The sequence below is a fragment of the Marmota marmota genome, unplaced genomic scaffold, assembly GCF_001458135.2.
Source record: "Marmota marmota marmota unplaced genomic scaffold, marMar, whole genome shotgun sequence".
NCBI lineage: Eukaryota > Metazoa > Chordata > Mammalia > Rodentia > Sciuridae > Marmota > Marmota marmota.
The window spans coordinates 5,247,318-5,264,494 of NW_025999869.1; the positions used below are offsets into that span (position 1 = coordinate 5,247,318).

Sequence of the window (17,177 nt, forward strand, 5' to 3'; positions counted from 1 at the left end):
TTCCAGAACCTCAGAAGCCTTGAGGATCAGCACGGAGCTTCAGGATTAAAGACCCTGCAGTGGGCTTTGTAGAGAGTTCAATGCCTGGAAGACAATCACTTCAGCTCTTGCTGAATGTTTCTCACTGCGCTCTGTACCCCCCAGGGGATCATCCTGCAGAAGCCTAGTGGATGGTGGCCTTAGGCATGGCCACCCAGAATCTTCTAGACAGACTCCCCACGATTTAGGAATTTCCCATATTTTCACCACTGCCTCCCTGTGGTAGAAACTAGAACCTGTTCTGCCGGCTTTCTGTACAGCTATGAGCAGGCCAGATGCTGGCTTGGGAGCTCATGATGCAAGACGGGGAACAAGAAACTCACTTCTTTTGGCTATAGAGTAAAGTGAATCCTCTCCCCTGCAAAATAATGAAATAAAAATTCCCCACCATCTCAATCACATCTCTTCCTCCCATGTCCCCCAGTTCCTGCCTATCGACACAGCGGAGTCCTTGCTTTTGCAAACGTTCATGCGCAGTACATGCAAAGACAAATGCAGGGAACAAATAATGGGAGCCAGACTCACTGCAATTATGCACATGGGGGGAAAGAATAAAGGAATAACAGGAAACAGAAACACAATAGCAGATGCAATAAGCCTAAAAGCAATAATTATGTTCTTATTTCCTACCAGCTGGCGTAGGAATCTCTAAGCACGGAGCTCTCTATTTTCTAGTTGTCCAAGTACATTTCCCCCAGTACGGGGAAATACCCAGTCACTTCTGATGCCCTGAGGCCCCACTGGAGAGCAGACCATTGTGAATAGGACTCTACAATGAACAAGACACAAACCTACTTTCTCCTAGTATGAGGTCATGGGCCCTCTTTTGCAGATCAGCCTACATGTTTGTTCATGAGAAAGGGTTCCAGATGAGGCCTGTAGTGTCTTAGAGGCATCTTCTGACCAAATGTCAGTGATGGGGATTCAGCAAGAAATAAAGATCACTCTGCTCCTCAGGAAGCCAAATGCTATTCAGCACTGAATTTATACTCAAGAGTTAGAATTTCTGCAAGATGCCATCCCTTGAGGCAGAGAAAAAAGAAAGCAATTGAACAAAAGTACTTTGTTCTAGTAGATGGGAAAGAAAAAAGACAGGAAAAAGATAAGAAGGAAGGGAGGGAAGAGAGAAGGAAATGATAGGGAAAGGAGGGAAGGAGGGAAGAGGGAAGGAGAAGGAGGAACAGTAAAATACATAAGACTAAGGGAAGAACTAGAGAAGAAGATAGTGATGGATGAAAGCTTATGTTTTTATAGATCCAAAAAAAAAAATGTTCACTGGGAAGACAGATGAGGTATCCTTGTCTTAATCTGTAACTACAAAGTCTGAATCATTGAACTCCGAAAAACTCAGTTCTTAGAAAGCCTGGACTCTACTGGTTTACAAATAATTAACAAGCATACCCTGAACTTGGAAGAACACCCCTGAGATTTGACTGACAAGTCTGAGAAATTGAAATGTACACTCCAATTTAAGGGATACAGGATTTACAGCGTCTTTCTTTGGCTTACCTGAAACGTCAAAGGGTGTTTTAGGAAGATCTGAAATGATGACCCATTTCAAATGCTTTCTTGAGTGTGAAGCTTTAGAGGTCATCCATTGTCATGATCCAAATAAAGGGTACAGGCTTTCTTTGGGAAAGCTCTGTCTCCACCACAGGAAGTCTATGCCATAAGGGGCTGACCTGACCCTGCCACACGTGACCACAACTACCGGTGATGCCTAGCCGTTCCCCTAGCCACCTGATTAAGATCTTAACACATAACCAGGTAATTGTTGCCAAAGAATTTTTCTGGGATAGCAAGGAAACTAGGGTTGCTTTAGCTAGTGGAATTCTAGTAGCTGCACACTGGAAAACTTGCCTCAGAAGGCAATCAACAAAAGAAAGGCAGTCAAGATCAAGAGCTAGAGATAGTCCCAGTGGCACTGAGCATCTGGATTCAGCCATGCCTGAGGCCAGCGCTCTCTCTCTGGATTTTTCTTTTTTTTTTTTTTTTATTTTTTAATTTTTTATTGTGGGTTGTTCAAAACATTACAAATTTCTTGACATATCATATTCGACACTTTGATTCAAGTGGGTTATGAACTCCCACCTTCACCCCATACACAGATTGCAGAATCACATCAGTTACACATCCATTGATTTACAAATTGCCATACTAGTGTCTGTTGTGCTCCGCTGCCTTTCCCATCCTCCACCCTCCCCCCTCCCCACCTCTCCCCTCCCCTCCCCTCCTCTCTCTCTACCTCCTTCACTGTATAACCCTGAGGGTCTCCTTCCATTACCATGCAATTTCCCTTCTCTCTCCCTTTCCCTCCCACCTCTCATCCCTGTTAAATGTTAATCTTCTTCTCCTGCTCTTCGTCCCTACTCTGTTCTTAGTTACTCTCCTTATATCAAAGAAGACATTTGGCATTTGTTTTTTAGGGATTGGCTAGCTTCACTTAGCATAATCTGCTCTAATGCCATCCATTTCCCTGTAAATTCTATGATTTTGTCATTTTTTAATGCAGAGTAATACTCCATTGTGTATAAATGCCACATTTTTTTTATCCATTCGTCTATTGAAGGGCATCTAGGTTGGTTCCACAGTCTTGCTATTGTGAACTGTGCTGCTATGAACATCGATGTAGCAGTGTCCCTGTAGCATGCTCTTTTTAGGTCTTTAGGGAATAGACCAAGAAGGGGAATAGCTGGGTCAAATGGTGGCTCCATTCCCAGCTTTCCAAGAAATCTCCATACTGCTTTCCAAATTGGCTGCACCAATCTTCAGTCCCACCAGCAATGTACAAGTGTACCCTTTTCCCCACATCCTCGCCAGCACTTGTTGTTGTTTGACTTCCTAATGGCTGCCAATCTTACTGGAGTGAGATGGTATCTTAGGGTGGTTTTGATTTGCATTTCTCTGGATTTTTCAAAAACGCAAATTTAAATAAGATCCTATTTATCCCTAAGTGCAAATGAGCATTCTTCATTCCTGGAAAGTTTTCTTAAAATTATCTTAAATCAAATGAAGAACGTTAGATAAAACAGAAAAGCTTCAGACCACAAATCACATTGCTCTGGGAAGAAACATCATTGCAACAGCTTAGGATTCCTTCTCTTCCCAAACGAAATCTAGAGCCCTCAGAACTCTTTGGGCTGGATTGGAATTTTTAAGTTTTTTTTTTTTCCTTTTAAATGAAAGCTGGTTATAATTTTTGAAGAGTTTCACCTACAGTAAAAACACTGTTGGCTCCCATAGGGATTTCAGCGTTCATCAATCACTCTTACATAACAGGTACTCACTGTGAAAACAATGTCCTCGACCGAACAATGAACTTGAATACATATTCCAAAGCTTTCAGAGTTCTTAGGATCGGCTCACACTGCTCCCCTCGGCTGGAGGTGTCCAAGTAAGTCTTCAGCACCGTCATCAGTTTCCTGAATAAGAGATAGTATTTTCAAAATATATCTCTTTCTGGTCCACAGCATGGTAATTAGTTTGCTCAGAAAATTATGAGGCATTCAATCAAAGGTTAAAGGTGGTAGTATAGCTAAGTTCACTACTTGTTTGCTAACATAAAAATAACTGCTGAAAATATGTATTTATTACAGGGAATGAATAAGTTATTTCCTGCCCATAAAAAGCCAGCAAAGGAAAAACATAAGAAAAAAAAAATGTCTTCAATGGTAAAACTAGGCCTATTCAGGCAATGGGGAGATAGCAGTGCTGATGTAGTCTTGCATTTTTCTCTCTATACAAAATGTTCCTGTAACTACCGTGAAACTCCCTTGCTCGGAAAATGTGTGTTTTTCCAACACGAGTGGGGCAGACTTTAAATGACTTGGCCTGCCTTCCAAGGCTTCTTCCCAAACTGCTGCCACCACACACTCCAGCATCACCCCCCTCTCTCCTCGGTCCCCTACCCCCAGCAATCCAGAGCCACCCGGTTTCTGTACTTCTTCCTCTCTAGCCTTGAGTTCTGGTGTTTTTCCACAAGTAACTGTCCCGTAAATGATAGCTAACTAGCTCAGCAAATACACGAACACTTCATCTCAATCTCGGGATTCTGCATATGTTTGAGGATATCCAAATTACCCAGTTATGGGTTGGGTTTTCTCAGAAAAGGGAGAACTCACACAGACCAGTGTCAAAAGGCAACTGCTCAAGTTCCTTGTGCCCCATGCATCCCGGCAGGGCAGGCAGCACGTGCACAGGAAATTCCTGCAGGCGAGGGACTCACTTGTAAGCCAGGGTCGCACTAAAGTGCTGCTGAATGTACGCCTCCAGGACCGTGTTGAAATGCTGGAATTTCCGGTCTGCAATGAGTCCTATTATGTAGATCTGAGGAAAATGCCAAGAATTATTGGGGTGAGGGGGAGCAAACTCAGAGCAGGAAACAGTATTTACCTGGTACAACGCACCCCTTAATCAAAATTTGTTTGCCCAGAATCAATATTTCCTATAATCCCTTAAAAGCCAGAGCTACCACATAAAGACATGCTCACTAATAAACAATTAATCCTTTTTATAACCCTTATTTCATCCATTTATTTTTAAGTGGTTCTGTGGAACGAACCTAGTGCCTCACATGGGCTAGGAAAGTGGTCTACCACTGAGCCACAACCCCAAACCCGATTAATACTTTTCACCATAATATTGTCTCTGCAAAAGTTGCTCATGAAATGTGTTTTAAGGTGTTGTAAGATAAAAGCTTTCACAGTCGGGTAGGTTAGAGGAACCTCATATTGTCACCTTTAGACATCGTCTTTATTGTAGGACTTTGCAGAGACTTGGTACACTGATGTGCACTATGACTCTCCAGGGGTGCCTCGCAGCACTCAGCACTTCTCTGAGTTACTTAATGGAAGAAGCCTTTAGTTAAGGAGCATCTGTCCTGTAAGGCACATTCTAAAGGACCTTTGTGAAAAGCACCTGATTAAACCACCTTCATCTCCAAGGAGCATCTTTTAAATTGCAAATGTCTGCGACGACATGGGCCAACACAGGGAGACTTTACTGACTGCCCAAACCCTGATGCAGTGTTGCTCATGTTTTTTGGACATGGCACTGAGGAAATGTGGGCCGTGACATGAGAGGGACCATACAGGAAGACAGAGAAAAGATCTGGGCAGCGTTCCACGGCCAGAGGTTCTGGGTTGGCAGGAGTAGAGGTGAGTCAGAGGACATGACAGGAGAGTGGGGAAGTCAGGTGCTCTACAGCCTGGCCAGGAACCGGCTCCACACTCCTGGGAAGTGGAGGTAACGATTCCCAGCACGTGGCCTTGTGTGCTCTCCACCAGGGTTGGGCTGACATCAACCTGAAAACTCCCCTTGCCCCACTATGCCCTTGGCTTTCAGAACAACCGGACACCAGTGAAGGGAAGCAATAGCTCACTCATGGGTCTGGCTGCCAAAGGTCACCGTGGCTCTAAGGAACTCATGGAAAGGACCATGGACACCATGGGTTCTCTCTACTGTCACAGTGAGACACATGAAAGCCTGTCCCCATGCTCTTACCAGGGCATCGAAGACGAGGATGTCATACTCATTACTTTGAGAATGCTCCATCATGATGTTGAAGAGGGCGTCAAGAGTGTCCTGGAGAAACTGGACGAAAGAACCAAGGTCACGTTCAGAGGGAGTGCAGATGGCCAGGGACCCCACCCTCACCTGTCTACCCAAGAGAATGAGCGCACAGCACCCAGGCCATGTTTGAGAGGCCCACAGAAGAGCCAGGACTTGGAGCCACTTGGCTGTCCATGCACAGTAGCAATTTCACACTACAGAACATGACACAGCGCTTTGTCACGCAACAGCGAGGATGTGAGTAAAACAAGTCAGACACAGAAATGAACACTCTCTCACTCCAGCTTCAGAAAATTCAAGAGTAGGAAAAACCCATCCATGACCAGAGCAGCCAGCCTAGCCATTGCCCCTACGCAGGATCATGACTGCGAAGGGGGCGAGAGGGTCCGCAGCAACTCTGCGAGTGTCGTGCATATCCATCTGGGGGATGGATGTGGCGGGCAGTGAACAAAATCTCCCTGAGCTGTGCTGGTGCCTGCTGCATCGCAGGGATAGTATACTCCAATAACAAACATTTTTTAAAAAGAAGAATCAAAAGAAAGAATGCAGTGGAACCCCACCCCCACCCCCAGATGACTTCTCCAAACTGCCTGGTAGCAACAGCCTTCTCCAGGGGGCGTCTGGGGGCGTGTGGTTGTCAGTGCTGAGCTAGGTGGGTGGGTGGGTCAATAGCGTCCATTGAAGCATCGATCTGGAAGTTCTACCACCGTTTCTCCAGGGTTGTGCAATTAAATAAAACTTGATTTCCTTCCCTCCTAAGGGAAGAGTCAATATTTCCTATAATCCCTTAAAAGCCAGAGCTACCACATAAAGACATCTAACTTCAGGGTTTCTAGCTGAACCAAATTCCTGGTGCAAACATGATGACCAGGACCGTGGGAAACACTTGTCTCCACACTTGTCCTCTTGATGGGGCTGGAGAGGCGGCCTGCTCTAGCCAGACCTCCACCTTAGACACTGTCTACTCTCCACCACCCTGTAGATCCCAGGCATTTGCATGGTTTTCTGCGCACTTTACCTACAGTGCAAGCACTGACGTCTTTCTCTTTCTCACCTTCAAGGCATAGTGCTCTCTGAGCAGACAAACTACAAATAAACTTTTCATTTATAACAATGTGCATATAGTACTGAGAGATCATACTACTAAACATAGCAACATGTACATAAAAAATAATTACTATCACTATTTATTGAACTTTGTAAGTTTCGTGTGCTTTCATTCATTTATTATGTATTAACAGGTAAGAGACAGCACTGAGTTATTTTTAAATAACATCACTGAAAGCTCATAACAACCTTGAGAAACATGTCATTTCATAGCATTATTGCATAAAGATTAAATGGGAGAGCTGGGCTCTACACCCAGGTTAATTTGTTACAGAGAGTAAGCACAACCAGAGTTTCCTGATACTCGATATTCAGTGCCATCAAGCCAAGTCTCCCCACTGGATTTCCCAATAAAGATTCACCATGGCAAGGAAAACCCACCCACCTCCTTCCCTGGAGCTGCCCTTGACTTAAATTTCTGTCACTGGTGGATGAACACAGGAAGTGAAGTCCCACTAACCTTCACCACCTCCTCTCCATCCACGATCTTCAACTTTTCTAAATTCTCTTGCAGCAGTTGGGGCCTCATGCGCCACTTCAGCAAACCCAGCAAGCCCACTAAAACACAGTTGGGACAAGAGGATCACAGTTACTGATCAAACCACCAGGCCGCCACGCACCTGGGCTTGTGCATCCATGCACACACACACACACACACATACACACACACACACCCCACAGACAAAACTCCCAGTGGGCTCCATTACCATTCTGGGTGAGCTTTGTGGAGCACACCAGGGTGGAAATGGAGAACACATCTCGAGAGCTGATGGACAGCCCCCCAACACTGCTGGAGCTCCGGCTCAAGGTGGCCCCCTTGTTTTCCGAATAATGTCGATAAGAAGGAAGAGTCAGGTAAGCACTGGCATCCTCCATCTTCTTGCTGTCCCCCTGGAAATGACACCTTGGTTACTGTCCCAAGCCAAGACTACTCATATAATCTACCCAGAGCTTGAAGTGGCCAAATTACGTGCTGTGAGCTGGGGAGGGTCAGAAGCAGGAAGATCATCAGGAAAGCAGTGAAGACCAGGTGGCGAGGCAGGCCTATACTGCCACAAACGTGGGAATCTAGTTAGCTGAATGCAGAAGGGGATGATCAACCAGCTGGAGCCTCTGTGAGCATCTTAAAGCAGAAAAGGGAATTGAAGATTTCCAGATAGCAGTTTTAATCCATCCTAAATTTTTTTGAAATGATTAAAAGAAAAAGATGCTCCAGGACACTAGGGAATCCAGCTTAACCTGGGAGTGAATGGCAAAGGCACTAGGTCAGGAAGCCCTGGACCTGAAGCTTGTTCTGTTTATCCTGGATTCATTCTCTGGCTTCTCCATGTCCATTTTTCTCACAAGTAAACTGAGGATAACCATACTCCCAGACTAAATGGGATAATGCAGAGAACATAGCAAAATAAAAGAAATGCACGGCCTCGCCAGGCAATATGAATGACCAGAGGCAGTGCTCAGGAGACCATCCTGATCAGACCCTTCCTCTGTCCTGAGCTATTCCAAGACTTTTGTGTGCCTTAGTTCACTTCATTCAAGTGGATGAAGCAGATTTTGTTATTCTCAGATTACAGTTGAGGAAACTAAAGTTTAATGAAGTCAAGTAAAAGGAAAACTGGCTACGACTGGTCCTCTTCCCCAAGGAGTTCCCAGCAGGTTGGGGAAGAATGGCTTTCATTCCAAGACCTACTTCAAGGCGTAATGAATGAGAGAACACAGGCTACACAGAAGAAAGGGGGCTTCTGGAAAAGTCAGAGACTCAGAGAAAAGCGCCACGTGATGAGCAGTGAGGGTCATGTTGGCCACAGGCGGTTGCAGCCCCCAGGTAGAGAGCCCAGGCAAAGGTCCACCTGTGACTCAGCCATGCTGTATGTAGGTCACAACCACAAGCTCTGCATCCAACAAGCAACTTCCCCACGCGTCCTGCTGTCCCAAAAGGGAAAGCACACAGGCCAGGTCAAGGCAAACGCCTCCCCACCTCCTGTAAACAGTGCAGGTCTCGTGCTGTGAAAACCCAACAGTGGACATCAGTACGCCCTTCACATTTACACGGCCCTGTCGTGTCTGAGATCTGACTGAGTTTTCATCATTACTGCTGTCACTGCTTGCAATGGTTTGGTGTGGTTAATCCCCAAGATTCATATGTTGGAGGCCTGCTTCTCAGGGTGGCAATATTGAGGTGAGGGAAATTTTCAGAGGTGGAGCCTGTGTGAATACCCAGGGGCAGAGGTCACCGGGGACCCTCTTAGAGGCTGTCTATCCCAGAAATATCTGATCTATTTCCAGACACTGCTTTATATCACATCTATGAATTAAAAGTGAAGATTTATAGAGCATGCTGGGGAAGGAGGAGGCCAAAATGAATTTTCTAAATTAGCTGCCTAAATTGATCAAGTCCTGAAACTCGTATTTATGTGATTTTTCTTTTCTTTTGTTTAGCTCAAAATTACTTATTTTTATAAGTAGAGGTATAAGAGATGGTTATTTTAATTTTGTGTTATGCTATTCCATTCTAAAAATGAAATAAACATTGAAATAATCATAACTTAAAAAAAAAAAAGAGGTGGAGCCTACAGAAGGTCCTTGGGTCACGGGGGCGCTGTCTTCAGAAGGGATGAAGGTAGTTCTTATGGGATGCTGCTTTGTTTTAGAGACAGGGTGGTTATAAAAGCCTGATTCTAGCCATGCCTGGCCTCTCTGGTGTCCAATTTGGTGCGTGATCTCTTCCTCACACACATTCTGCCATGATGTAACACAGCCAGAAGGGCCTCACCAGAGCTGAGCACTATGTTCTTGAACTTCTGAAACTGTGAGCTAAATAAACCTCTTTTCCTTATAAAGTAGCCTTCTTCAGTTATTTTGTTAATAGTAACACCAAACAGACTGGTAATCTGCCTAAACAAAGAAAACTGAGACTCAGGAAGACATGTTAGATGATTCCAGATTTACATAGCAGCATGATCCGGACCCAGATTCTAATATTTCTTCATTAGCTACAGTGCAGCCTCTCTCAAATATTCCCTGAAGGTCTTCTGCATGTCCCACAGAGGACCTCACAGAGTCAAGAGCCCATTTCCGTATGTACCATGACTTCTCCATTTGGAGCTCTCTTTTACACCCAGATTGCAAGCACCACCTCACATAATCCTCACAATGAGTCACAGGCGGCTCACAGGTGAGGAAATGGGGCCCCAAAGGAGTTGTGTTTGCACTGGGCCACTCAGCTGGTAGGCCTGTGGTCCTGGGGTTCCTGCTGTTAACCACTAGGCCATCCTGCCATCACCCATTGGTTCCTGCACCCCCTTCACTGCCATTGGCTCTGACTCACGGTACCTTGAGGACAATCAAGTCATGACAGCCGTCATGCAGAGTGGTCCCGTCGTCTTTCATCAGCTTCACGTAGGACATGGCAAAGTTCTTTTCCCCTTTATCTTTAGCTGGAAATGGCATAGTGAGGTCAGAAAAGAAAACGAGACGTGGGCCACCCCACTATCTTGCCCATGTCTCAGGAGAGCCGCAGGGACACCATTTGGTTGGGTACTCACATTCCAGGGATGACCGGTGTCGAAACATGAATCGCAGATGGATCCTCTGCATGTCCTCGATCGGGACGGCCACCTCAGCAGGCAGAAACCAGAGCTCAGGAGACCACAAGTTAAACACAACCCCCTGTCCCACCCCACAGGCAGCCTGACCATTTAACTTGAGGCTCAGCATGCTGCTTTGCCACCCATCCATCAAGCCTGATGAACTGTAAATAAATTACATAAGAACTAGCTATGAAGAGAAAATAAAGTACCAAATGTAATCCATTTGGCAAATTGCATTCCCAGCCAATGAAAAGAGGTCCGTAAATTATAGTGAGGAAAAATGAATCTCCCCAAATTGATATAAAAGTCACATAACTTTAGCACAGGATTTGATGCACTGCAGAGTGCACAGTGCACATTTCCTTACACACTCCAGGAGCTCTGGCAATTGCAGCAGGGCTTAGCAAATTAACAGTGGCCATTAAGGGGTTGCTTGAGGACTCTCATTTAGGCCAATTAATAAAAGTGTTTTAACTCAATAATATTTGGAAAAATCCTAGGGCTCATCCCCTCTTTGGTGGGACACATGTCTGATACTTCTGCTTCCACAGATACAGATATAAAGGTAGGACAATCATCCGCATCTCCCAGCACCACTGTAGGGTGAGGGTCTGCTGGCACCGCTCACTGAGGTGCTTTGGCTGGCTCTGCACTCCCCACCTCCTAGAGCCCCACAGCTTCCTGCAGTGTGCAATTCAGGCCAATGCAGAGGAGCTTAGCTACCTGCAAGAACAACACTGATTTTGTAAAGGTCTGCACAGTATGGATAACTATTAAAAGCCAAAACAAAACAAAAAACCAAAAAGTATACATTGCAGGAATTTTTCTTCCAGAAAAGAAAATCTGAGCCAGAGGAGGTCTTGTTCTATGTTTCATACCCAGCAAAAGAACTGAGAGTCTCCTGGGTGTAACTCATCCTCTCACTGAATGTGAAATGGTTCCTGGAAGCTACAAGATGTGAAGCATTGGCCACACTGATGAAGGTAGCATCTCTGAACCCAGAGAACTCACGGTCCATGTGGGGTGACATATAAAACACTGCATGGCAAGAACTAGCAAGGAGATGTAACTAGGGAGCATGAGAGCATACAGAACAGAGGACCTACCTGGTCCAATAACTTTCTGACCCCAAAGTTGGGCAGGTCATCATCTTGACAAGAATGAATATAAGTAGACCCACAGGAAACTAGGAATAGATGCAACAAGGCCAGACCATTGGGGTTTGAATAGCTATCAGCAAAAAGGAAGTTGTGTGTCTCTCCTGAGTCAGCACAGGTGAGTAAGGGCTGCTGCTGATTATGAGGCAGAGATATTCCGAGCTAGAATCAAGTTTCACTGTTCAATGAATTAATTCCTAATTCATATTCCAATGGAGAATATTCTTTCCCGTGTAGCATGATGATGTGGTGATTTGTGTCTACAGCCACTTCTACTAAAGGGGCATTTTTTCAAGTATCCCACGGCCTGTTTTAAGCTCACATCTTGAAAATTCTGGCATTCCTCCCTGATGGGTAGAACAGCACAGTTTGATGGGCTGGGCACTGTCCAAGAGAGGACTAGTGGACAAGTCCATAACGGTTAGGTAGTGGACCAATAAAAGGCTATCAGAGAACCACAGCACTTGTCCATGGGGACATGTCTATTTCCTGGCTTGCCACCAGACACCTGCCAGGTGCTGTTCAGATCCTCTGAAGGTGCCTCAGAGGACCCCATGCCCCCACGAGTGGTGACTTCTACTGTACCCCAGGGCTGAAGACAGCTCTGTCACTTTGTGTCCTTCCAGGTAAGTAGACTCAAAATTGGCCCCAGAATTGAGCTGGGTGTTCCATGAAGAAAATGACAATATATTCCTTTGTGTTCTTCACAATCACTTGGGTCTATCAAGCCTCCCATATGTTTGGAGCAGAACAAGGGATCTTTGAAGTGTGATCAACAGTGCGCTAGTCCAGGGATGGGCTGCTGGGGAAAGCAGAAGCTCCATGGTGGAGCAGTCTGGGAAATGCACTCTCTCCTCCTGCAGCTCTGCAGAGACGCTTCCATCAGAAGGGTTCTGAGAACCTGAGACAAGGAAGCCTTTGACATCTATACTTTCTGTCACTTCTCAGTATTTCTCACATTTACTTCATCCAGGAGCTTAATTTTAATGAAACACCACAGAGTACTGGGGGGTGGGGGGCACTATCTGAGAAGGACCTGGAGGACCACAGCAGTCATTTGGAATCTCTGTATCCTTGCCTCCTCCACTCCCTACCGCACAGAGCAGGCGTGAAGCTGCAGAGGGGAGAGTGAAAATGAGCAAGGGGCCAGGGCTGGAAGAGCAGCTCAGAGGAGCTGCAGATCTGGTTTGGTTTTCTACACCAAGAAAACTAGCAGGTACGCTGCAGGACAGCCGAGAACATGTCGCATTTGTACCATTTATCAAACGCACACTCCTCCAAGACTCTCTGACAGCGTTGGGTGGTTAAATCATTTCATCCTCACAGTCATCCTGTGGCTCCCATTGTACAGATGAGGAAATCGCAACAGACAGATCCAATGACTTGCTCAAGGTCAAACAGCTGGGGAATTAATGGTAGAGCAGGAACATGAATCCTGAACTCTCTGGGAGTCTTGCTCAACTTGTTGGCACCATTCTCATGAAAAGGAGCAGGAATGAATGATAAGGGCTCCAGTCCACCTCCTGTCCCCTCAAGGAGCACTGGAGAGCTCAGATCAGAGCCAGGCTGCCTGGGTTCCAGTCCTGACATGACCAGCAGTGACACTGGACAATCCACTCACTAGTTGTGGGCCACAATTTTCTCACCAGTAGAATGAGGGAAATACAATGCAGACCTCAGAGGACTATGGCAGGAAATAAACTTTTAAACTAATATACTTAAAACAGTGCCTGGTTCACTGTAACAGCTACATACACGTTCACTGCTCTTATCATTATCATTACCTTGACTGTTTCCATCCAGCGTGGCTGCTTGACTTGGTAGTACACAACGGAGCGATACTCGTTCATGGGCTTGTCCCCAGCTCCCACACAAATTGCATTCTGATCAAGAAAAAAATATATAGAGAGATAAAACTCTATAGAATTGCTATTTCCTGTGTTTGGGCAACATTGGTTCAAAGGCCAAAGCCAATCTTAGAGCCTGGGGTAACCCTGCCTTCCTTGACCCTTCTCCAGGCCCCTATCATGACCCTTCTACATTACGGATTTATACATGAGCATCCCTGGCCCAGAAGTGACAGCTGCTTAACCACAGAAATTCTATTACTTTCATTCTTGAAACCACTGGAGCGTGCTGGTCGCTGACGTGGCGCCTCATTGTAAATGGTAACCAGCCTCCGAGTCACTGCATGCTGCTAGTCCTATTAATCCTATTTGTTTCCTAAATGTGGATGTGCACAAGGTTTACAAACAGGCTCAGGTCAGCCAAGCAGAAACCCTTTCTGATGGATTTTGGTTGCTGACGCGCCAAAGTGGGAGGGCACTCGCTGGGCAGTGGGAGACAGCATGAGCTTCAGAAAGACAACGGGGTGCCCACCATGAAGAATGAGTCTGGGGAGGGTGATTCCATTTAGCCTGCAGTGGTGATCATCTTCTGCACATTTTGGGCCCACACTAAGCTCTAGAGGAACCAGGGTGAGCTGGGAACTGAACCAGATAGGAGCTCAGAGTTTGTTGGAGACGGTCAGACACATGAGCTCCCCGGTCCTGACTAGTGCCATGTGATGACAGGCACACATAGACTGAACTCAGGGAAGTTCCCTTAGAGGTGATGACACTTAAGCAACTTTTTTTTTTTTTTTGGTAGCAGGGATTGAACCCAGGGGCACTTGACTACTGAGCCACATCCCCAGCCCTTTTTTATTTTTTGAGACAGGGTCTCACTGAGTTGCTTAGGGCTGAGGCTGGCTTTAAACTTACTATCCTCCTGCCTCAGCCTCCTGAGCTACTGGAATTACAGGCATGCACCTCCATGCCTGGTGATAGGTAAGCATCTTTAAGAAAGAGTCTGAGTTGGCTTTGAGCAGAAACATGGGAAAGGCATTCTGAGCAGAGAGCAAGCAGAGCACTCTGACCTATGTAGGATATTTATTCTTTGCCATAGAAATCACCCTCAGAGAGCTGGGGTCATGGCTCAGTGGCAGAGTGCTCGCCTGGCATGTGTGAGGCAATGGGTTCAATGCTCAGCACCACATATCAATAAATAAATAAAATTTAAAAAAAAGAAATCACCCTCAGAGTCTCAGAAAGTAACAAGGAATTATTTTCAGATAGTATAAGCAAATCCCTAATTAATTCTCTCTCTCTCTCTCTCTCTCTCTCTCTCTCTCTCTCTCTCTCTCTCTCTCTCTTCATTCCATCAGTTTGGGTCCCAACACAAGATCAAGTTAGTATGACCCAGAAGGGGCCTAGGGTGGTTTTTATACTAGCTGATCAATTTTTCACTTCAAATCCCCAGACTTTTAGGAGCCTAAGGTCTAGTTTTGAAGCACTAGCCCCTATAATTGCAAGGCAGGTGCTCCTGGAAGAGTCTACACCTTTCATCAGATTCCTTCAGTTTCTGCAATAAATCCTTGACCCCTCAGTATGTTGAGCCATCAGAGTTGGCCACAGGAAGGTCCTCTGTGGCCCCTGGAAACCAAGCTACATTGGGAAGGAAAATCTGTCCATCTCACTGAAAAGTTCTCGGTGTCCAATGGATAGGAAAAGGGTGAGCTGAGTTCCAGAACTATCTGAGGCAATGAGCTGAAACATGCTTCCAAAGGTTTGCTGGCCACTTGGCATCCAGCGTCATGCTAAGTCCTTAATGCGAACCCATTGCATAGGTGGGCAAACTGAAGCCCTGAGAGGCTAATTCACTTGACCAAAAAAAGTGGCATGTCCTCTAGATCCTTGTCCAGTGTTCCTTCTATAACAACCTACACTCTTTCTACCTGCAAATATTCATATCTGGTGACATTTATGGGCTTATCATCTCTGTTGCTTCCATGAATCCCACATAGCTTATAAAGTCTGAAAACACACATATATCTCAGGTGAAAATAAAACTGCACTATGGCAGGCAACTGAATGTCACAAAACTATCCTGATGATAAAAAAATTGTATTTCCTATGGCTAAAAAAAAAAAAAAAAAAATTCTCAGCTTTATACAGAGAAAAGCCAAAGACATTGGCCTCGACCTCAGCACTCCAAAGCTCAAACTGGAGGCTGGTGGGGGGAGAGAGAGAGAGAGAGAGAGAGGCAGCCAGCCAGTACACAGCCTAGCTCTAGGAAGGATGTAGATTCATATAAATCTCAAGTGAGACTTTGGCCACAGTCCACACGGCCCACCCTCCAAGAGCCCCTAGCTGGTGCAGGAACTCCAGGTCAGTGGAAAACCTGAGGGAGAATCCTGAAGTTGGGACGTGGCCTTGTCAGAGACACCACAGAGGAGGGACACCAGGCTCCTGTCACTCCACAGGCATTACCCGAGGCAGATGCGCCACGGCTGCGAGTGCACTGGACCAACGGTGTGCCACGTCATGGGAGATGTCAACCAGCGTTTGCAGGTGGGAATCAGGTCTGAAGCATATGACATTTTTCTAATAATAATGAGTGGATTCAGCAAACACCCACGATGTGGTCAACTCATCTGATATTCACAAGGGTGAGGTGTCTTTGCCCATCCCAGTTTTAGGTAGACTCTCAGACTTGGAGAGGTCATGGAACTAGTTCGGAGTTGTTTTACTGATCCAGGCTGTACTACTAGGCTTTGCACCTGGTGGCCTGGCCCCAGAGGTCATGATCTTGAGCACCAGGTCACACTGTTTCTAGTCCCCACCTCCAATACCTTAAGCTGGATGGCCTCAGAAAAACAGAGGTTTCTGGGCCGGGCAGCATCTGGGCTTCTGGGCTCCTCTAGAAACCTGCTTCAGGCTGGTTTGTCTTTCTGAGTTCCCTCCCAGGGCTGCCTGGCTTAGCCTGCCTGGCTTGGCCTGCCTTCTCTCAAGGTTACCCTCCCTTCCTGTTATCCATATTTACTATATAGCTCATGAGCTTCTCTGCTACAGCCCCACCTGAGCAAGGACCTGAGGACCCAAAGTGAGCCAAGGGCAGCCTAACCCTTTCCGCTGGCTGGCCCTAATCTGCCAAAGACCAGCACCTGGAACAAGAGAGGAAATCGATACTTCCCTTCAGGGACTGTTCCCACAGGAACCCACCAAATAAAGCAGGAGCTTTTGAGTGTGCTGTGTGACACTTAATTAGACAGTAATATTTATTTCTGCAAATAGGGAAAGAAAAGCCTCCCGCCGGCTTCCTTAGCCATTTTCAATAGCTGGTCAACTGCACTTCCCCATAACTTCCCCAACAGGTGAAAATGCAAATTATCTCCATGGCCCACGGTTACCTTTGCATTTCAGCCCCTGAAGTCCTGCTTATGTATTCGTCTTTGATAACTGCATCTAAGCGGCCAGGGTGTGACTTGAAAGACGCAAAGGTGGAGGTAAAAATGGTTCCGTCGTGAGATAAGAAAGCCACCTCGCCTGCCTGTTACCTGTTCCCTCTAATTTGTCCTTCGGCAACATGCAAGGCCAGCATATCCATGTTTTAAAAATGAGGCTGAGGTTAAAAAGTTCTCCAGATAGCTGGATAAAAATAACTTCAAAGCAACTGTCTATACATTCCTGAAATGCAATTTCTCCTTTCAGATAAAAACCCTCTGCTCTTCTTTTGTGTTCCTCTCAGCCAAGTGTTTCTCACTTATTCTGTTTTTCAGAAAAGTCTCACCATCAGACAATAAGAGGTTGAGGTAAATGCGGGGATTTTGTTCAAGAAGATATTAATTAATGAGGGTGGTTTTGTGAACGAAAAGGCACCAGCAGGGATTTCT

General features: G+C 45.9%; 1 protein-coding gene across 3 annotated transcripts in view; it reads right to left on the bottom strand.

The window, feature by feature from the left end:
• Positions 1 to 17,177, bottom strand: part of Dock2 (dedicator of cytokinesis 2) — a 397,939-nt gene that overhangs the window by 329,249 nt on the left and 51,513 nt on the right. For all 3 annotated transcript variants that reach the window (XR_007352105.1, XM_048815769.1, XM_048815762.1), the window contains exons 15-22: positions 13,249 to 13,347; positions 10,263 to 10,335; positions 10,051 to 10,154; positions 7,425 to 7,608; positions 7,178 to 7,275; positions 5,542 to 5,631; positions 4,265 to 4,365; positions 3,327 to 3,461 (exon numbers count right to left, since the gene is read on the bottom strand). Coding sequence is in view for 2 of the 3 variants with exons in the window: in XM_048815769.1 (XP_048671726.1) it covers positions 3,327 to 3,461; positions 4,265 to 4,365; positions 5,542 to 5,631; positions 7,178 to 7,275; positions 7,425 to 7,608; positions 10,051 to 10,154; positions 10,263 to 10,335; positions 13,249 to 13,347 (884 nt within the window). In the remaining variant the exon portion in view is untranslated. The remainder of the gene's footprint in view (positions 1 to 3,326; positions 3,462 to 4,264; positions 4,366 to 5,541; positions 5,632 to 7,177; positions 7,276 to 7,424; positions 7,609 to 10,050; positions 10,155 to 10,262; positions 10,336 to 13,248; positions 13,348 to 17,177) is intronic.